The sequence below is a fragment of the Crinia signifera genome, chromosome 4, assembly GCF_055691185.1.
Source record: "Crinia signifera chromosome 4, ASM5569118v1, whole genome shotgun sequence".
NCBI lineage: Eukaryota > Metazoa > Chordata > Amphibia > Anura > Myobatrachidae > Crinia > Crinia signifera.
The window spans coordinates 115,988,046-116,010,481 of NC_139220.1; the positions used below are offsets into that span (position 1 = coordinate 115,988,046).

Below are 22,436 nucleotides of genomic sequence, written 5' to 3' on the forward strand. Positions count from 1 at the left end.
TTTGACATGATCTTCCCCCAGTAAACCCATGCTGTTTCGGATCCTGTACTTTGATGGCTTTGAGAGAGTCTACAAATCTTTGTTTTAAAAGTGTTATTTAACTGACTTGCCCAAATTTTGGGCATTTTACTTCTCTGTCAGAAATCTTATAAGGAACAGCTGGTCATGGCTGATTTATGATGAACTGATCTTTCCACTTCCAAATTATAGCCCCAACATTGTTCACGGGAACATTCAAAAGTTTAGAAATCCATCTGTAATCAGTGCCCTCAGTATGTTTTGCAACAATAAGGGAGTGAAGGTCTTGAGAGAGTTCTTTGCTTTTACCATCATGAGATGTTGGTTATGAGAATTCTTTTTATAGGGCATCAGCTGGGACGGAACCAGTTTATATTAATTTGCATTGGTAAAACATGTGGGGAGGGGGGAATAGGGAGGGCTTATGCACAGGCAAGCACATTTTGTGAAGTAATTTCAAATCCACAATCTAGGCAAATAATTGACGCTAAGCCCTTATATTATTACTTGGGTGGAGGTGCTCACTACAAAGACTATTTATATCAAAAGAATGGAAAGGCAGGCACTCTCTTGTTGCTTGGGTAACAGAAGTGCCTGTTTTCCCTTTTGATCAATTTGCACTGATAAGGTTTTTTCGACCAAATGTAGAAATAGGAAGGTAAATAATTTGAGACATACGTACCATTAGCAATATAGTGAATGTCGACCTATTAACTGTCTATTTAGACACTTTATTTATTTTTTTTAAATCTGGAACCTATGCAACCTGATTTGCAAAGGGCAAAACATCCATGTTTTTGTTTTCCAAGTTTTAGGATCAAAGTGTTTCAGCTAATTACTTGCAATCCTTATTTTGTACTATAGATTTTTATGTGTATGTATTTATAATATATAATTATTATTATTTTTTTTTTAGCCTACCAAAAGTTCAAGTAAGTCTTCTTTGGTATCTTCAAATGTCAACAAGAAAGTTCCATCCAAATCAACATTTACTTCTGGAATACATTCAACTAAAGACTTGCCGTCAACTTTAACAACGCCATCTCTCTCACAGCAAGTCATGACCGTGGATAGAGGTCTTGAAATGAATGAGGACAAATTAGGTATTGTTGCTTTAACTCCTTTTGCTAGCCATTTTTGTTATTTTATGTGTGGTCCCCTTGCACCTATTTGGTCTTTGCAAAGCATTAATTCCTCTATGCATGGTTAAATACTACTATTACTTATACTAGAAGTTTGGGGATCCGTCTTGTGGCACCCAAGGTGAACAATAAAGTGGGTGTTTGTCAAAATAAAGACTGTAAAAAACATTGTTCCGAACATAGCAAATGGCTACAAATGATTAGATTAGATAAAGCTAAAGTAATTTTCTTATGTAGGTTTTTTCAGTTAGGAAATATACATTCTTTGTTTTATGTTAATGGTATACAGGGACTTTTCTTGCTCATTACTCCACTCTCCCAAGGGAGTAAATATTTTTTTTTGCATATTTAGATATTCTCCCCATCATTCAGTTTGACTGTTGCTCTTCTGTTAGACTGGACAACTCTGGCAAGTCTCCTTTCAGATCGAGCATTCATTAGCATGTGACGACCACAAGCCTGACGTTTTTTGAGACCTGGTTTTCTGCTTGGTAGTCAACTCTCTGGAAACATTAATAACTGCTGCTCTCAAACACTTCACAAGTGCAGCAGATAAATATTACGTAAACTTTAATCCGTCATAGGTCACCAAGCGAAAGTCTTGGTGACCTATGATGGATTAAAGTTTACTTTCTATTTATCTGCACAAGAAAAAAGCCTGGTGAGTGCTCTCTTATTTCATGAACTGTATTTGGCTACTTCCAAGTTTGGACTTAGGAGTCTGAGACTGTTTGCACCCCAGCAAGACCTGGATCACTGCTGATGTGTGTGCAATCTTCACAATTGTAACACTGTAGGGGAAATGGATGCCTGGGGTAGAAGGCAGCAAGCAGCAGCTGGGAAATCATACAAGTCTAGTCGGTACTTGTGTAGTTTCATGGCGCCAGCATGACGCCATGCTACTTCCGGGTGTACGCTCGCCACGAAATATGTCCAAAAAAGTAACTTAACTCCATGCCAACATGGATAGTTCATACCTCCACTATCCATGTTGGCATGGAGTTGATTTTAAATAGCGTGGCGAGCATAGCGAGCCCCCGAGCCCGCAAGGGGACTCAGACGCACGGCGCCATACTGGCGCCGTGAAACTACACAAGTACCGTCCAGTCTTTGGTGGCTCAACTGGCCGCAATTAGTTTTATTCAGCAGAAAATAAAAATAAACAACAAAAGAAAATACCTTGCCTGTCCAGCACTAACTAAACACAGGATATTCCTAACTATCTCTAAACAAAACACGAAGTTTTCCAGTCACTACTGGATAGCTTACTTGCATCAGAAAGTGTATTCCTCTTACAGATTCTGCAGCCTTCCCAGGCAGTCTGCACCCACTGAGCAGTCCAGCAGCTCTACATGGACTTGCACAGCTGCAAGTGCTGATTAGCCCTCTGTGAGGCCAAACACATGAGCTGGGCCTTAACTCAGTTTTAACAAAAAAGAAACATTCTCATGGAAGTTTTCCATTTTCTAAAAGGTGTAAGATAAGAACCTGGGACAAAAATAAAGCCCACAAACACTATTCCAGTGTTCTTGTCACATATCCCCCTCCCCTGTTTCGACCTAGGGGTAGCCCCCAAACAGAAGATGTGGGACAATGCATCTGCATTGGCCAACTGTGTGCCTGGTCTATGTTCGTCCGTAAACTTAAAATCTTGCAATGCTAGAAAACATCTAGTTACACAAGCATTCTGACCTCTGTTTACATACATCCATTTCAAAGGGGAGTGATCTGTCGCTAGCCTGAACTGTCTTCCCAAGAGGTAATGCCTCAGGTATCTAATGCCCATTTAATGGCCAAAGCCTCCTTTTTCATGCTCATTGAGTTTCCTACTCAAATAGATGATAGGGTGTTCGTCCCCATCTCTGGTTTGGGACAGCACAGCCCCTATCCCTACCTCTGAGGCATCTGTCTGTACAACCAATTATTTAGAAAAATCTGGTGTTATCAGTACAGGTTGTGAACACAAAGCCACTTTTAACACTTGGAACGCTTTTTCTGCATCAGAGTTCCATTTCACCACATTTGATTGCTTCCCTTTGGTAAGGTCTGACAATGGCACTACTGTGTCCGCAAAATTCCCAACAAAGCCATTACTTGTTTTTTAGTCACTGGACTAGGCCAGTTTTGAATAGCCTCAATTTTGTTCAGTTGGGGCTTAATCAGACCTCTACCAATGATGAAGCCCAAGTACTTAACCTCCTCCATTGCGAGGCAGCACTTCTTTGGGTTAGCAGTAAACCCTGCTTCTCTGATTGAGTCCAGTATTGCTTTTACTTTAACCAAATGGGACCCCCAGTCCGTACTGTGAATTACCACATAATCCAAATAGGCAGCTGCATATTTTCTATGGGGCCTCAAAATTTTATCCATCGTCCGTTGAAAGTTGGCTGGAGCCCCATGCAACCCAAAGGGTAACATCTTATACTGGTATAGCCCCTCCTGAACCGAAAAGGCTGCTTTTGCGCTATCAGTTAAAGGTATCTGCCAGTAACCTTTAGTTAGGTCCAATGTGGTGAGAAACCTGGCTGTTCCCATCCTTTCAATAAGCTCATCCACATGGGGCATGGGGTATGCGTCTAATTTGGACACCTCATTTTAATTTATGAAAATCATTACAGAATCGGGATGAGAACTATAGGACTGGACCACTCACTGTTGGATTCCTCTATGACTCCAAGTTCTAACATGTTTTTAACTTCTTTAGAAACCACTTCTCTCTGAGCTTCAGGAATCCTAAATGAACCCTGACCCCTTGTTCTGTGACAATGTCATGTTTTATTATGGTCGTTTGGCCAGGTAGCTCTGAAAATATCTCCCTATTTCGGATGAGAAATTCTTAAACCTGATTGTTCTGATCAGCTGACAATGTCTCCGACACCTTCACCGTGGGAAGCAACTGAGGTGACACCGAAGAGCAAGGCTCCGCTGACAGAAACAACCTATCTTTCCAGGGTTTGGTAAAGTTAACATGGTAGATTTGTTCGGGTTTTCTCTTTCCTGGTTGCTATACTTTATAATTAACCTCAATCACTTTTTCCCGAATCTCAAATAGACCCTGCCATTAAGCTAGGAACTTGCTTTCCACAGTGGGCACCAACACAAGAACACTTGGCACTCCGGTTATATATCCTCTGTTGAGCACTTTGGGCCTTTTCTATGTGCTCTCTGACAATAGGTACCACGGCTACATTTGTGATACATGTTCAACAATGCTTTTAAAAGGAGTGAGTTGTCCTTCCCACATCTCCTTGGCAATGTCCAACAGCCCTTTGGGGTGTCTACCATACAACAAATCAAACAGAGAAAAAAACCCTGTAGAGGAATGAGGAACTTCTCTGAAGGCCATCAACAAGTAGGGCAACAAACAATCCCAGTTTTTTCCATCTGTCAACAACCTTTTTTAACATACTTTTCAACGTTTTATTAAATCTTTCTACCAACCCATCAGTTTGGAGATGGTAGATAGACGTCCTGAGGTGGTTGACCTTAAACAATTTTCACAATACTTTCATGACCCTTGCCATAAATGGAGTACCTTGGTCAGTCAAAATTTCTTTTGGTATTCCCACTCTACTGAAAACCTGCATCAGTTCCCTAGCTATCGCCTTGGTTGTGATAGTGCGTAAAGGGACAGCATCAGGATATTGAGTGGCATAGTCCATTATTACCAGGATATACTGATGGCCCCGAGCAGATTTTAACAAGGGCCTCACGAGATCCATGGCTATTCTGTCAAAGGGGACCTCTATAATAGGCATGGGAACTAGTGGGCTCCTGAAATAAGGTCTAGGGGCATGATACTGGCATTCAGGACAGGAAGCACAATTTTCAGACACTTCTTTATAAACCCCTGGCCAAAAAAACCTTTGTAAAACTTTCAGTGGTCTTTTCTGCCCCTAAATGTTCTGCTGTAACTTGACTATGAGCTAAATCTAGTACGTTCTCCTGACCATGTGGGTATACGTAACACTGTCACCTGGTACCACGGGTTCCCCATTAACAATCTTAACATTCTCTCTCTCTTTCTCTAGCCTTTATTAAGGTAGGATCCTTTTAACTATTCATAGGCAAACAGATCCTTCTTTACCTCCCAGGTCAGGCACGCTTTCAGTTCTAACTGCTACATCTCCATTCCCAGCAAGAGGGTCCTCACTGGACTCCCCATCTGTCTCCTCCCCAGCCAAACTAGCAAAACGTAAAGGGTCAGAAGGTTCAGAGGTCACGCATACATCCACAAAATCACTGGTATAAACTACTGGCTCTTTACTTCTCCCATCTGTGGCTAAACGTGATTCCCACAGTTTCCAAAATTTAGGAAAATCCTTCCCTATTATGGATTCATGCACCAAGGAGGGGACCAGTTCTAATTTAACAATTGCTGACCCACAACATGTTTCTATATGTACTTCAGCAATGGCATAATGTTGGGTATCCCCATGTATGCAAGTGACCCCAATAGGTATTTATTGGACCTTTTTAAGGGATTCACTAACCCTGCTTTCACGAAGGTAACTAAACTTCCTGAATCTAGCAAGGCCTCTACCCGGTTACCCTCTAAGAACACATCACACTTTTGTTTTTCCAGTTTAGGTGAAGGTTCCACAGTACAGGCTAACCTAGCAAAGAAAGACATTCTGCGACCTTCAAAGGCAGCATCACATTGCATGGGTTCTTGCGTGACTGGGCAATTGGCAATAATATTACCTGGCATACCACACCTGAAACATTTAATCACACGATTATCAACCCGTTTGGGCAGCATAGACCTTTCTAGTCCCATTCTCCTGTCTCCAGGGCCACTGTTTACAGTCTCTCCAGCCTTGCGTTCTCACCGCCCAGCAACATTTTCCCACGGAACAGTCTTACCAGTCTTTACTGAAGGGCGCTGTCGAGGATCTGTGGGTTGCTGGGTAGTCATCAGTAATTCCTCTGCCGCCAGATACCTCTCTACCATGTCCCCTTACCTTGTCAGCAGTATCCAGATTTCTTCTACCTCCCCCATGGCAGCCATTACTATGGGTTTCTCCCTTCTGGGTAGCACTTTGGAAAAGAAAAAAGACACCGGCCCCTATAAGAAGGCTCCACCTCCAGGATCCGGTGTCTTTTTTTCTTTTCTGGGTAGTTGGAGAGGCTAACCCTGTGAAGAGCTGCTAGGACGTCTGCTCCAGTATTATAGACCAGGCTGCAGTTGATGGGGGTTGCCAGCCCCAGGACAATGGTCCAAATGCTGCATGCGGTCCCCTGCAGGGGTAGCTGAGTCGGCGGCATCCACAGGAATGCTCGCAGAGGGCGGCACGGGTGAGCATTGCTACGGCATGTCCTGTCCTGTGTTACTCTTTCAGAGAACAGGCGGCGCAGCATAGTGACGTCAGCGGAAGTGAGGCACCGTCATCAGCGTGTGAAGAAGCCGGAGGAAGTCAGAAGACGCCGGAGGAGAACTGCTGAAGGCCATGGGGATGACGGACTGAGCTCTGTGCTGAAGAGGACGCGGGAGTTGGAGACGCCGAGGATTGGTGAGCGGTCTCCATATGACTCCACTACCACTGACATCACCAACGTCAGCGGTTTTATGTGTTGGATATGTGATTTATGTGGCATTTCATGTAGGACCTGCAAACGTCCAGAAAATCTAATGTAGGCTGAATCCCATCTGATATTCACAGCTAAGCAGTGTTGGGATTGGTATTAATTGGTATATGGGCCGGATTGGAGCTGTTGATAGGAGCATATTCTATATAGAAGGCTGCTAAGTCAGACAGGTAAAGGGTTTTTTACCTGGAGTGCTTTAGTGGATTGCATAAACTGGATGGCAGTCAGCTGTGACTAGGATATGATTTGAATATGTGTATTTTATATAACCCTGTAGTGCGCACCGCCTATAAATATGGAGGAAGAGAATAGGCAGGCAGCTAAAAAGTCAGGGTAAGCCTTGGAATGTTTGCCAGGAGGTGGTTGACACTTTTTTTTTTTTTTTTTGCTGTTCACCACTCGGCTGAACATATAGCCACTCGGCTATATGTAATAAGCACTAAGGAGAGTATATTTTGTTGGTAGGTCTGAAACCAGCAAAGAGAAAGATGTTAAAGCCAAGCATAAAAGGGCTCATGTGGCTAAATGCAACACATGTGATCAAGTTTTACCAGAAAAACATGTGGGCAACCTCTGTGAGGCATGTAAGACCCTGCAGCAAATACCAATGGTACAGATGACCAGTTTGGTAGAGATGCTGAAGAATTCTCTGTCTGATACATTCGTCACCAAGGATGATCTTTCTAAAATGAGGTCTAAGAGGAAACATGTTGTTTTGAGTGACGAATCAGAGGATTTGGTTGAGGAAGCTGGCAGTGTTCATTTGCTGGATCAGGAACCTGATGTTGATGATGAGGATCAGTTGCAGGACAAGTCAGACTCCGACTTTAATCCTGACATGATTGATAACTTGTTAAGCCTTATCCACAAGTCACTTAACATAGAGGATCCTGCAGAGGACCTTAACTTGCAAGAAATGCTTTTTAAGGATAAAAAAAGGAAGAGTAAAACTTTTCCATTATTACAGACCTTAAAGGGTGTCATTTCTGAAGAATGGAAACACCCAGATAAAAGAATTGCAATACCAAACAGGATTGGCAAGATGTATCCCTTTGAAAAGGAACAGGTGTTATCTTGGGACAAGGCCCCTCGAGTGGATGCGGCCATTTCTAGATTCATTTCTAAACACGATGCCGTTAGAAGATGCCAACGACGAAGTCTTCAGTATGCTGGTAAGGAAATGGGGATGGCCACAGGTTGACCTCATGGCCACAGCCAAAAACAAAAAGGTACCAATATATATTTTTCCTGATTCAAATATCTACAAGCAGAACAGATAGATGCCCTGACAGCTACATGGTGGATGACGAGCATATGTATTCCCTCCAATTCCGGTAATCTCAAGATTATTGAGGAAAATACAGAGAATGGGTTGAGGTGATAGCGATGCTCCTTTATTGGCCGCGTAGAGCATGGTTCGCTACTGTGCGTCAGATGGTGGTGGAAGAACCTTGGATACTTCCGTCAAGGCCCGACCTTCTTGTTCAGGGTCGAGTGCTCCAACCATAGCCGTTGACGGCCTGGTTGTTGAGACCAAAGCACTGACAGAGAAGGGATTTGAAAATTTGAAATGGTCCACCTCATCATCATATTACAAGGTATGAAGAAGGTATGTGACACGGTGCAAAGTAAAACCGCAATCCCCACGGAGCGTGGGCTTCAGTGTTCAGTTTCTTGCAAACAGGGCTGCAGATGGGATTGTCTTTGAGTACGTTAAAGGTAGAAGTTTCGGCCTTATCAGCAATTGTAGACTGGGACTTGGCAGGAGACAGGTATGTCTGTAGCTTTATACAGGCAGTAAAAAGACTGAAACCTAAGTTCCGGTCACCTCTAGCACCATGGGACTTGAATTCAGTTTTAGGGGTGCTTATGGAAGCACCTTTTGAGCCTCTCCATGAGATTTCATTGAAGTTTCTTTCATGGAAAGTTATTTTCCTGGTAGAAATTACTTCCGCAAGAAGAATTTCGGAGTTACAAGCGTTGTGGGCGGAAGAGCCTTTATTAAATTTCTTTGAAAATAGGGTAGTTTTGCGCACTAACCCTCAATTCCTACCAAAAGTTGTGACAGAATTTCACATAAATCACAAGATCGTCTTACCATCTTTCTGTATGAATCCCGCAAACTATAAAGAAAGTCGCTTACATAAACTGGATGTGGTAAGAGCTCTAAATATTTATGTCCAGAGAACAAAGGATATTCGTACAGTCAAAAATCTTTTCGTTTTGACAAGTGGCAGTAGAAAGGGGCAAATGGCCTTGAAATTGATGTTGGCAAGGTGGATAAATGACTGTATTCTCAAAGCATATGAGGTAAGACAGAGGGAACCACCAGAGAGCCTGAAGGCTCATTCCACAAGAGCAGTAGCGTCATCGTGGGCGGAGAAAGGATCCGTCTCAGTCGCTGAACTGTGTAAAGCGGCAGGCTGGTTATCTATACATACATTTACAAAGCATTACAGAATCGATGTAATGTAATCATCCGATGCTAAGTTTGGGAGAAAAGTTCATAGTGCGGTATTGTGAGAAAGAAAGCCGAGGATTCTAAAGTATTTTTTGCAGTTATTTAAAGCCAAAGGAAGTGGCAAGTTTTCATTTGGTTGTGAGTATACCCTCCCGAAGGTGAACTGCTGGGGTATAACCCATAGTAATGGCTGCCATGGGGGAGGTAGAGGAAATATCAGATTATTACCTGGTAATATGTTTTCCTCTACTCCACCATGGCAGCATATATTCCCTTCCCTTATGTATTATTGAGTGTTATGTGTTATGTAGAATAATTGTGTTTTATATTAAAGCTGGAGAATTCAAGACACCGGATCCTGGAGGTGGAGCCATCTTATAGGGGCTAGTGTCTTTTTTCTTGGTACTTGTGTATTATAGCGGCGCGCATCGCATACCAAAAGGCATGCGATGCGATATCATACAATTTTAAAATTGTATGACATTGTATATGGCATACAATGCGATGCGTTTAAAAATTGTATAAGCACCCAAACGGGTGCTTACAATGTTAAATGCACCCCCACGCCACCCCACCCACTATAAACGTGAACCCGAAGTGTGGCGAGCGGCGGCGGTACGCGTCCTACGACCTTTTCATACCCCCACTATCCATGTCGGCGAGGAGTTGAGAATATAAAGTGTGGCGCGCGCAGCGAGGGGACGCGGATGCCTGTGAAGCCCGAGAGGGGCCGCGGATACCTGTGAAGGTATCCGCGGCCCCCTAGCGGGGCTCGCTGCGCTCGCCACACTTTATATTCTCAACTCCACGCCGACGTGGATAGTGGGGGTATGAAAAGGTCGCCGCTCGCCACGCTTCGGGTTCACGTTTATAGTGGGGGGGGTGGCGTGGGTGCTTATACAATTTTCCATTGCATAGGGGACTTTAGGGTGCTTATACAATTTTCCATTGTATAGGGGGCAAAATTGCATCGGGTGTATGGCATGCGATTCGATAAAAACATCGTACGACCAACATCGGGGGCGCCGCTATAATACACAAGTACCTTTTTCTTTTCCAAAGTGCTACCCAGAAGGGAGAAACCCATAGTAATGGCTGCCATGGTGGAGTAGAGGAAAACATATTACCAGGTAATAATCTGATATTTCCATGGCTCACCCACTTGCACAGGACCACGGGCAAAAATCTCAAATATCGGTCCATGATGACTCGTTCAACCATCTGGGGACCAGTTAATGTCCCTGGCTGTAACCATTTTTTGGTTAGCTGAATAAGGTTTTGCATCTGTGAGTGAGGAGGCTTCTCCAGAGCATATACCCAGCGCTGCACCTGTTGGGCTCGTACAGACAGTCTGACTCCCAGGTGTGTCATGATCTCCATTTTTAAGTTGTCATAGTCCCGAGCATCGGCAGGGCTTAAATCAAAGTACGTTTTTGGGGCTCACCCGAGAGAAAAGGTGCTAGTAGGCGGGCCCATTGTGCTTTCAGACAATTCTCACGCTCAGTAGTCCTTTCAAACGTGGTCAGATAGGCCTCCACATCATCAGTCTCTGTCATTTTCTGCAGGAAGTGACTGGCCCGTATATAACTAGAGCTGGCCGGAGCGCTGATGGCCACATCTTCAGTCGGTACTGCAAAGCTCTGTACCACTTCTGTTAAGGCCTCTCTATCCTGATGCTGTTGCCTGCAAAGTTCGTCCATTGCCACCTGCTGCAGCCTGGTGGCCTCCTGCTGCTGTCTCCTATTTATGCGCAAAAAATATGCGCAAAAAATATGCGCAAAAAAGGTTGCCCGCATTCTCCACCAAGTTGTAACACTGTATGGAAATTGGATGCCTTTTCCTGGGGTAGAATGCAGCAAGCAGCAGCTGAGAAATCATACAAGTCCAGTCTTTGGGGTGCAACTGGCCTAAACCAGTTTTATTCTGCAGAAAATAAAAATAAACAAAAAAATAATATACCTTGCCTGCCCGGCACTAACTAAACACAGGATATTCCTAACTATCTCTAAACAAAACACCATGTTTTCCAGTCAGTACTGGATAGCTTACTTACATCAAAAAGCTTGTTCCTCTTGCAGAGATTATGCAGCCTCCCCAGGCAGTCTGCACCCACTGATCAGTCCAGCAGCTATACATGGGCCTTGCACAGCTGTAAAGGTGCCCATACACGTTACGATTATTGTATACAATATCGCATCTCATCTAATCTCGGTTTTGTGATGAGATCTAGTACAAAAAGTATGTGCAGCACATACTTTTTGTACTAGATCTGATCTCATCGCAAAACCGAGATGCGATGAGATGCAATATTGTTTGTATAATTGTAATGTGTATGGTCACCATAAGTGCTGATTAGCCCTCTGTGAGGCCAAACACCTGAGCTGGGCCTTTACTCAGCTTTTTCTTGTTTCTAAAAGGTGTAAGACAAGAACCTGGGACAAATATACCTGTCCTCAAACACTATTCAAGTGTTCTTGTCACATTATATATATATATATATATATATATATATATATATATATATATATATATATATATATATATATATATATATATATATATATATTTTATATATATATATATATATATATATATATATATATATATATATACGTAGGTTTTTCTTCCAGTACCCAGCCGGGTGTTCTGTCAGAAAGAAGAGGCGGCACTCGTCGGACTTTAAATAGGTGTTATATTGGTACAAGTAAAAAATTCATTACACCAGATTAAGACGACGTTTCAAGACCCATATTGGTCTTTTCATCAGGTCTCAGTGCAAGTGGTACAGTGCAAAATCACAAAATGGTTTGTGATTTTGCACTGTACCACTTGCACTGAGACCTGATGAAAAGACCAATATGGGTCTTGAAACGTCGTCTTAATCTGGTGTAATGAATTTTTTACTTGTACCAATATAACACCTATTTAAAGTCCGACGAGTGCCGCCTCTTCTTTCTGACAGAACACCCGGCTGGGTACTGGAAGAAAAACCTACGTTTGTATATCTCTCCATTTGGAAGGCACCCCGGCATTGCTGCAATTATCTCGAGTGCCAAACAACTTCGATAAAATATATATATATATATATATATATATATATATATATATATATATATATATATATATATATATATTATTATTATTTTTTTTTTTTATTTACACACACATGGCCTTAGCCATTGCAAATGATAACTTTCCTTATGAGTCACCTTCCAATTGTGAATGATCCCCACTCCTAGGAGATCTTCCTAAAAGTATGGTATATAAAACTACACTTTATATATTTTCCCTAATAATTAAAAATTCAATCCATTTGATGTAATAAAACAAATCCTGCACAATGTATGAACAGTACAACTTAAGGTACTTTTTTCCTAGCACGGCACCCGTCGTGGGTCATCGCATACCTTAAGTTAAGGTATGCGTTGGACGCGACCGACGCGATATTAGGGCTATTTTTAGCCTTTTCCCCGACAATTAAAAAATCGCGTCCATCGCATGCCTTAACTTAAGGTATGCGATGCGACCAACGCGATTTACATACATTTGACCCATTAGGGTGGGGATACAATGAAAATTGGGGTCTAGGGGGCATTTAACATTGGGGCCAATGTAAAATCGGGTTTCAGGGACCATTTTACATTGGTTCCAATGTAAAAATCGCGTTTATCGCATGTGATTTGGTTGCATGCGATGCGATCAACGCGATTTTTTAGGGCCCGATGGATACAATTTTTATCGCTGGCGCCGTGCTAGGAAACAAGTACCCAACTTAATTGATCTTATATAGTCTTATTGAATCTACTCATTCCTGTAGTCCCCTTGAAGCATGTGTCTCATCAGTTCTTGTTGACTTTGAAGCCAAAATCTGCAATTATATAGTTTTCTAACCAGTTTGAAGCCAAACCTGGATTTGTGCAGTTTTTCATGTGCGAACCATGAAATGCCCTATTGACTTGTTCCTCAGCCAAAATGAACATTCCCCACATGGTCTAACTTGTAGGATACAGTAGGTAGATGATGCATTGGGTGGAAAATTGGGTTCTGCCGTAAGACTTCATTTAAGAACAATATGCTATTAAGAATTATATACAACCTTTTTCATAAACTATTTTTACACTATTTTCAATTATTTTTTTTAAACGTTGATGTTGGGCAACTGTATAATAACTACAAAATACATAAGGATTGCGGCTTTAAGGAAAGTGTACCTATTTTAAGTTTATTTTTAGCGGTGCTGTTGTAAACCAGCACTTCAAATATGATTTTATTGTCTGGGTATAGCTCATTTGTTGTTGTGCATATGCAGCTTAGTATGTTCACCGTGTGCTATTAGGTTTCCACTAGTTAAAAGCCTGTCAAAATTACTGCTCCACTTTGCACTGGGACAGTTGAGTTGACCTCTAGTGGTCAATGGCGGTACTTTACCTTATGGAGGTGAGAAGTAGTGTGTGTATAGACAGATTGAGAAGAGATACAGATAGATGGATATGTGTATATCCATCTGTGCTGTGCATATAGTCTACCGTTTGCATGTACAGCACATCATAGATGTTGCAAACAAGCCTAGTAAACTGTTAGCATTAATCATGTGCAATTTTTCCACAATGTGTTCAAATGTCATTTTTCATCCCCACTTACTTTATCTACTTAATATTGAAGCTTGCTTTTTTGTCTTTTTATTCTCCCTCTACAGATATGCCTCGTAGCACAAGTCTTGATGTAATCCCATCAAAAGAAACAGATTTAGTTAAAACTTCTTCAGATATGAAATCGATAGATACATTTGGAAGAAGTAGTTTGGGTGACATATTTTCTCCAGTCCGTGATGGTAAGCTTATTTGATAAACTTATGTTAAAATAATGAAGATTGGTATTCATAATATGCATTGAGATTTAATTCTTACTATATCTAATCTAGTGGATGTCAATATCGTTAATAATATCCCCTATGTATATTATCTTAAATATTTTTTTTTTTTTTTTAAGATGTATTACATGTAAAGGGGATGGAAGAGTTTCTCTCTAAAGGAAACGGTATGTAGCATTATTTTGCAGTGAACTGTGTATAAATAAGTAATGCTTGTCCCATATGTATGTTTTGTGCAATAGTGTGGTAATTTTTAAACTAGTGAAAGCTGATATTGTATTTTATTGAAGCAGGGCTAACATGACATCAACTAAATGGTGGCCCCTGTGAAAGCTGGTGCCGGACGGGCTCCCGACAGTCATTTACTCAACGTTGGGATCCCGACTCTTAAAACACCGACATACGGGTTCTCGACGGCCACCGGATATTCTCCCTCGTGGGGGTCCACGACCCCCATAGAGAGAGAATAGAATTGGTGGCGAGCCACTGTGCCCGCAAGGGGCTTTGTTGGGCTCGCCATGCTATCTGAGTCCGGCCAGTCAAGATCCCAACGTCGGGCTAATGACTGTCGGGATCCCTATACCACACCAGTAAAAGCATTAGCTGGCCAAGTAAGGTGCACAATAAACCAAATTTGAAAAAAAAAAAAAGTGAATTTTTATTTTCATGATTATCTTAAGTATTGAGGAGTTTAATAATTGTTTTGGTTACAGATATGGATTACCTAGCTCAGTTCACTACAATACCTGCGACAAGGCGACATCCTGTTGGTGCAAATTCCCAAGGATTGCATTCTTCTCCTTTAAACTTAATTTTTGGAAGTCCAATTAAAGAAGAAGATGAAACCCAAGATCTAGAGCTGAAAACAAGGAGGTCACAGCTTAAACAAGATTCAAAAGAGGGTGTAAAACAGGTAATCTGAGTGTTAAGTAATCCTGTTCTGTGTATCTGATTTCGGCTTCATGTAACTAATGACCATATGATGGAGAAGCCTTATTAAAAACTTTCTTTTGTTGCTGCTTTTTACAGGATCTAGTTTTGTTATAACTAAGCGCAGGAAACCAACAACCAACAATTTGTCCTTGCTGCCGTCTTGAAGGGATACTCAACTACAAAAGGGTAGACGGCGCAGATGGACACACTCAATATTCCAAATTTAAAAAAAAAAAAAAATAGCTTTTTTATTTTTTTAAACTCTAGATAAAAAATAACAAGGCACCGGCCGGTGAGCCCAACACATTTTTTAGTTTTGTAGTTTTACAGGATCTAGTAGCAGGACTGCTGCATTGATGATGCAGCAGCCAACTTACTGCTTACTGTCGCCCCCTCTCCCATTGCTTTTTAATGATGCTACTATGAAGCGGGAGCGGGTATATTGATAAGCCCCGCTATGCCAGAATATGCAGCAAAGTCTGCATTTTTGTCTACTTCATTAGTACTTCATAGTCTTTTAATGATATATTTTAGGTTTCTCACCACTCATCCCGGTGACACAGCTCAACATTGGGATGTAGGAGGGTCCGAAAGCCAGGCACCTATGTTAAAGACTTGAGGCCGGCTCCTCCCTCCTGCATCCTGGATCTCTTCAGTTTCGTTTTAGGTGCCCACCGGAGTGGGTGCTATGCTGAAGGGCTGCTGGAGCAGCCACAAAGAGAGCTAGCTAGGGTGTTTTTTTTTATTTATTAATTTTACACATTAGTTAGGCAGGCGACAGTGTGAGGATTCTTTAAGAATCCTCACAATGACAGGGCAGCAGGGGCTGACAGAAGTGCGTCCTGTCAGCTCCCTGTGCACAGAGAGACGCTGTCTGCTTTCTCAGTGCAGCACTTCTACCTTCGATCAACAGGGGGGTTGTCCTGGGCCCTGGGGGACCCTGAAGCCGGCTCCCTGCATAGGGGGGGAACTTGGGCAACCCGCAATGGCGCCCGCCATTTTGGATTGGGTTTCCTGGTTGAATTCCTATACGTAGGTCGCAGCCAAGTGCAAGAGCTCACATAGTGGACAGTTCCATGTGATCCCCGGAGAATGGGAGTCACTGGAATGGAGGAATCCTCTATGGGGAGCGGCTGACAGGGGGAGTTTAAGCGGCAATACCTGGTTCTCCCCGCTGCAGCAGGGACTTTTGCGCCTTTCTATCTGCACTGTGTGGAGCTGGGAGGAGTGAATTCTCACTACAGAGTGGCTGGATTCCCTGAGGCGACGATATCCCCAAGACCATGGAGGGTCCTGCAGCAGACAGCTAAGTACACTGCATATATTGGCTTGGTACTGACGACTGACTTATTTTGCACTGTGTGTTAACATGACTGAAAGGTCTGCTGCTGCTTTTGGGGAGGGAGTGTCGACCAGGACGCAGAACTGCAAGTTTTGCGGTCTAAATTTAACCCCTGAACAGATGGACCAGGGGGATGTTTGCCCCATATGTGATGCTGGGCCTTGTGGTGCGCAAGCCAGGAGGGCTGAGCAACCTGAGCCGGAGTGGGCTGTATCTTTGGGTAAACAGCCCTTATACAGCTTTTGAGCAAACAAGGGGAGGAATTGGTTAAATCACCAAGACCATTGTCATCCTCTCATTTTTCAGGGGGCTCCATTCCTCCTTTCCAGGGGGACCCTGCTTTTCTTCAGATAAGGTTAGGGGTACAAAAATTGAATAGTACCCTTAAGGAGCAGTTTAAGGAACCCGGGGGTTCCCCAAGGTTATCTTTTCTCTACGGTCCAATGGGATACTGGGTTCACTACTATGGGGGATAGAGTTCCTCCGCAGGAGAGACAGGCACATTAAAACTTTCAGTGTGGATGCACTGGCTCCTTCCCTCTATCTCGATCCACTAGTCAGTTTAGAAAAATGTGCCTCAAGAGAGGCAGTTCTTCTGGATGCTCCAGAGGAGTTTCTTCAGATTTTATTTTAGTTTGTTATTTTGGGGCGCTGCTGGCAGACCTTAGCAGCTGTCCTGCTTCGGAATGCCAGGGTCAGTCACCGGCCTTTCCAGGTGCAGAGCTGACCCTGCTGCAGCACTTTGTCCTGAGTGGGGCTTGTCACCGCCAGCACTGCGCTGAGCGAGCAAGCCCCCCAGCTGCCGCAAAATGGCGAGCAGTAGTAGCGGCGGGCCCTCACGCAGGGACCGCGCAAACCTTCCCCATGGACCACCAGGGCTAGTCATGTTGTTTTTTGTGTAAAAAGAAGCTGTATGCCAGTATAATCTATGGGAAAGCACCAGCTCCGTGTAAAGGGGGCGGGGCTTCACTCGGCGCTGGACCAGACTCTGCTGAGCGCGCTCCTTAACTGCTTCTTGCTTCTTCATGCTCCCTGCGGTCGCCATTACAGCTCCTCATGGTGTGGTGGATTCAGATCCTTAAAGCTGGCAGAGACAACAAGTTGAAGGGCTATTTAGCGCTGCTTAGCTTTATTTTACACTGTGTATGATTATAGCACGGTGATATTAGCTCTCTAATCTGTGAGCTAAGGTTTAAGGGTGTACTGGTCCCCCTAATAGCTCTGTATTCTACCTCGCTGGCTAGTTAAGACACACTGCAGATAATCTCTGACACATAGAGTCTTCACTGACCTATACTGTATATCACTGTGTGAGTACACTGTTCTGTGTGTGTATGCTTTTGTGTGGTACAGGTACAGCTTCATCATGGTGAAGAAATTGACCTTCATGGTATGCAGCACCAAGTTCATACCAACTTCACAGTCACAGGTTACCTGTGAGCCGTGTATGTTACCACAGCCAAGTGGTGTGACCACTCAGGTCAGTGGGGTAACCCCACAACTGGTTGGTGGGTTGCAGGTTGATAGTCAGAAACCTGCATGGGCCAGCAGCATTAAAACGCTGCTAGACTGTCTCTAGCCAGCTGTCTACAAATACACAGCAGACTCAGAGAGTACAGAAAGAATTGACCATTTTGTCTGCAAGGGTTGATATTCTTACCCCCCTCCCTGCACAGCCTCAGAAAAGGCCTGCTGCAGCAATGGCCCCTGATACTGAGGATGATGATGATAAAATCATAGAAGAAGGGGAGGAGGAGGAAGAACAGGAAACTGTTCAGGAACAGGCTCCAGCACATGGGTCTGAGCCCTTAATTCGAGCCAATAGAGAGGTTTAAGACCTCCCTCTGGAGGAACCCACTTCGGGGAATTCTTTCTTTATGACCCAGAAAAGACAGCCAGTGTATTTTCCAGATCAGGCGGAGTTAGAAAATGCTTTCAAGAGTGCTTGGCAGAACCCTGAAAAGAGGTTCCAGCTCTCAAGGAGGTTTGAACCTGTGGGATGTAAAAAGTGGGAGGAGCCACCTGTGGTGGACTCCTCAGTTTCCCGCCTTTCAAAGAAGGTACTGCTACCGCTCCCGGGTGTATCCACACTTAAGGACGGTGCAGATAGAAGACTTGAAGCTACGCACAAGTCCATGTACACAGCAGGCGGGGCTTCTCAACGCCCGGTGTTGGCCAGTTGTTGGATGGCCAAGGCCATTTATACTTGGCCCACACAAATCCAAGAGTGTTTGTTGTAGGACATGTCTGTGGCTCAGATTGCTGTGTCCTGAATGTGACGTAGATTGTCACCAATGTGCTTTGCGAAGTACAAAAAGATTCAGCCATGGCTGTGTCGGCCCGGAGGGCGCTTTGGTTGCGTCAGTGGGTTGCTGATGTGGATTCCAAGAAGAGTGTTGAAAGCATTCCTTTCACAAGCGATAGGCTCTTTGGAAGTGAGCTTGATGATTGGATTTCCAAGGCTACAGCAGTTAAATCCACTTTCCTCCCGTCAGCGCCCACTGCTGTAAAGCGCCCTTTCACAGGTCCTTCACAGCAGTCCTTTCGTGGGTCCAAGTTTCGCCCCAAGGCCAGAGGTGCCTCCAATGCCAACAGAGGCACAAGATGCAAATTTAGGAAGGCCTCCGGCACCAGGACCATGCAACTGTCTCATCAGCTGCCAAGCCCGCAGCATGACGGGGTCTTCCCACCACGAGACATTCTCGAGGTGGGAGCCCGACTGTCACACTTCAGCTTTGTGTGGGATGCCTCATGCCTAGATTCCTGGGCCAGGAGTCTTATTTCGCAAGGCTACAGGCTGGAGTTTGCCGGGCCCCCTCCCCGAAGATATTTCAAGTTGGCCCTTCCAGCCTCAGTGGAGGATCGGATTCTCCTCCAGGGAGCCATTCACAGACTCCTCCAGTCAAAGGTGATTCTACCGGTTCCAAAGCAGGAACCTGGTCAGGGATACTATTCCAACCTGTTCCTTGTACCAAACCCGTACGGTTCAGTAAGGCCCATTCTGAATTGCAAATCACTGAACCCCTTCCTTACGGTGTTCAAATTCAGAATGGAGTCTCTATGTTCGGTAATTGCCAGTCTGGAGCAAGGGGAGTTCCTAGCCTCCATAGATGTGACGGACGCCTACTTACACATCCCAATTTGGCCCCCACATCAAATCTTTCAAAGATTTGCGCTGGGAAATGACCATTACCAGGGCGCTACCCTTTGGGCTGTCTACGGCACCGTGCGTCTTTACGAAGATAATGGCAGAAAAAAAGGGGGGTCACAATGTGACAGAAAAAGGAAGAACAAAAAGGCTTTTTGGGGCACACTTTACTGAAAATTGGTTGTGAAATTTAATACATAACTTTTAATGGATATTTAAAGCTAAAACAAAATGTACACAAAAAATTATTATTACACATCATAGATAGCCTGTGTTAATCAAGGCACTTAGTGGCGAAAATAACAAAGGCAAATTTATGCTCACTTGGTGATCAACCGATACATCGAGAGATACATAATGTCTCAATTGGTATGAAAACAACCGGAGCAGAAAAGGGGTTCAAAGACGCATAACACTTGCCCCCTGCTGCTGATGTTGGTATTGTTCCCGGTACAGAGAAAAAAAATTATTATAGAAAGAAAAGAATAGAAGACTCCCTTATTCGAACAGAGGTGTATCTGCTGTCCACGTTTGGTTACAGCAACTGGTATTCCCAAACGGTCTCCCAGAGAGGTACTAGCCAGTCCAATCACTGCTTAGCTGCTGAGTGCGGGATGGAAATCAGGCGGACCAGTGATGTATGGCCGTATTTAGCACAGACGAGAGTACCGCAATGCCTTATAATGGGAAGCCAGAGTGTGCTTCTGCTTTTTGTTCAGAAGATACTCTACCACCCTGTTGCTTTGTGCATTGCAGGGGGATCAAGTCCGCTGGAACAAATGAGAGAGTCACGGAGATTAAGGGAGTAATAGAAAACAGATGAATGGATATCAATGACACCTCTTCTGCTGTCCACCATCAATCACAGATGTCAAATGGCAGATGAGAGAGATAGTGGTCATAGATTAAGCCAATCAGAAATAGAAAAAAGTCCCAAGACTTGGTCTCAAAAAAATGAGGAATTGTACCCTTATCTCCACTCCGGGAGCAGTACAGGTGGTGTCAGTATTAATTGCACTGATCACCACTCTATGCCGTAGGGATAGTTTAATGAGAAGTAAGGTTTATCTGTACGTGGAGTGCGTATTCACAAAAATAGTAAATATTCGTATTCACAAAAATAGTAAATATTTACCCAAATGGTCACTAATAAACCTGTACATTAGCACAAATATCTGACTTTGAGGTAGTCAGAGTTGTCTGGGGTGTGACCAGGGTTTAATAGAGGAGACAACAGTCACGAACAGTCCTGACAAGTAAATGATTTGTAAGTAGTCAGGGAAATTACATTTGCAGCTAAAGTATTTGTGAAAACACTGTCAGACTTAACACAAGTAAATCTCCTTTTGAATAGAAAAGGCAGAATAATTATCACGTATAAAGTTACATAGGTTGTTCAGTCTGATATTTTAGGGCAATTTTAGCGTGAATAAATAATTAGGGTTGTGCACATCCAGGGGAGCAGACAACAGTGTCATAGATTGAGCACACAAGGCAAAATATTAATCACATATAAAGTTGCACATGTACAGGTTGGTCAGTCTGGTACTTTAGAGCAATTAGCATAAATAATTAATTAAGGCAGCGTACAACCAAGGGGGCATACAGCAAAGCCAAAGATTAAACAAGCAATTGGTGCAATAAATAATGATGCTCAATTAGCGCAAGGTCTGATGATGAAGATACCAGTGTGCAATACACTGCTAGTTAGCTAAAACCTGATGTGGCTATCAAAAAACAATTAGATACAATCGGAGCTACGTTAACAAAAGGCAGAATGTTTATCACATACAAAGTTGCACATGTACAAGTTAGCCAGTCTTGTACTTTGGGGCAATTAGCGCAAATAATTATTTAGGGCAGCGCACATCCAGGGGGGCAGACAGCCTCAATTGGCGCAGGGTCTGATGATAAATAACACCAGTGTAAAAAACACTGCTGGTTAGCAAATACCTGCTGTGGCTGTCAAAAGACAATTAGATACAATCGGCGCTACGTTAATGTGGCTATGACTGGCTGCTGGAAAAGGCTGTGAGTAGCCGCTGGTAATGCCGGCTGCCGCGGCTGAGTCCACGCTGCATATACCTACATTCACGCAGTGAAATGTCGGTGCAGGCTGTGGTCTCCAAGCCGGGCTAAGCAGCAAAGTTTTACCTGCCCAGGAGATGTGAAGATCAGCTGATTGTCAGTCTGGGCGCTTGTGCAGTAGTAGCGTCCAGGGTTTAGAGAAGCAGGGACAGCAGAAAGTTGTGCCGGGACTCGGCAGGAGGAGGGGGCGTGTCAGAGGCGTGTACCTCTTACACGTGTTTCGCCGGTAGGCTTGATCACAGATGACGTGTGATCCAAGGATTTCCACCGGCTATCTATATAGGGAGGGTGCGGCCAATGGGATCAGTCAGAAGTTGACTGATAGAAATACGAGCCAATAGGGTGATGATGGTGGAAATGGCATACTACGATGCTTGGAATAGCATACTACGATGCTTGAATGAAATAGGTTCCAGCTGTGTTGCTAGGGATTGCTGCATTATTGGCGCCCTGTGCAGGGAAGGAGGAAGGTTATTACGGGCAATTATATGGATAGCACAGGGGAGGTGATGACAGGCGGCATGGTAGCACCTTTGAGTTGGCGAAAAATGTGACCAGTGAACCATTTATTGGCGTGGTGAGATAAACGCCGATGGGTATGTTGTATGATAAAAATTAATTAAATTAAATGTTAATCACAAACGGGCTGCACACGACAGAAAACTGACCAAATTGTTGTATAAACAAGAATCGCCGGCAACCCACTAAAATTGCCGACAGCCAGCGGCATATTGGTTGGTAATTGCCGGAGGAATTAAGTGCATATTTAATTAAGGCATAGATTGTATACGGATGCCTTTACCTGTGCCACTCCCTACCCACATTGTATAAAGAAGATAATGGCA

At 43.6% G+C, this 22,436-nt stretch overlaps 1 protein-coding gene across 3 annotated transcripts in view; it reads left to right on the forward strand.

Moving 5' to 3' along the window:
* NEDD1 (NEDD1 gamma-tubulin ring complex targeting factor) overlaps window positions 1-22,436 on the forward strand; it is a 79,263-nt gene that overhangs the window by 42,742 nt on the left and 14,085 nt on the right. For all 3 annotated transcript variants that reach the window (XR_014473411.1, XM_083182297.1, XM_083182298.1), the window contains exons 8-11: window positions 935-1,121; window positions 13,907-14,041; window positions 14,200-14,247; window positions 14,794-14,993. Coding sequence is in view for 2 of the 3 variants with exons in the window: in XM_083182297.1 (XP_083038423.1) it covers window positions 935-1,121; window positions 13,907-14,041; window positions 14,200-14,247; window positions 14,794-14,993 (570 nt within the window). In the remaining variant the exon portion in view is untranslated. The remainder of the gene's footprint in view (window positions 1-934; window positions 1,122-13,906; window positions 14,042-14,199; window positions 14,248-14,793; window positions 14,994-22,436) is intronic.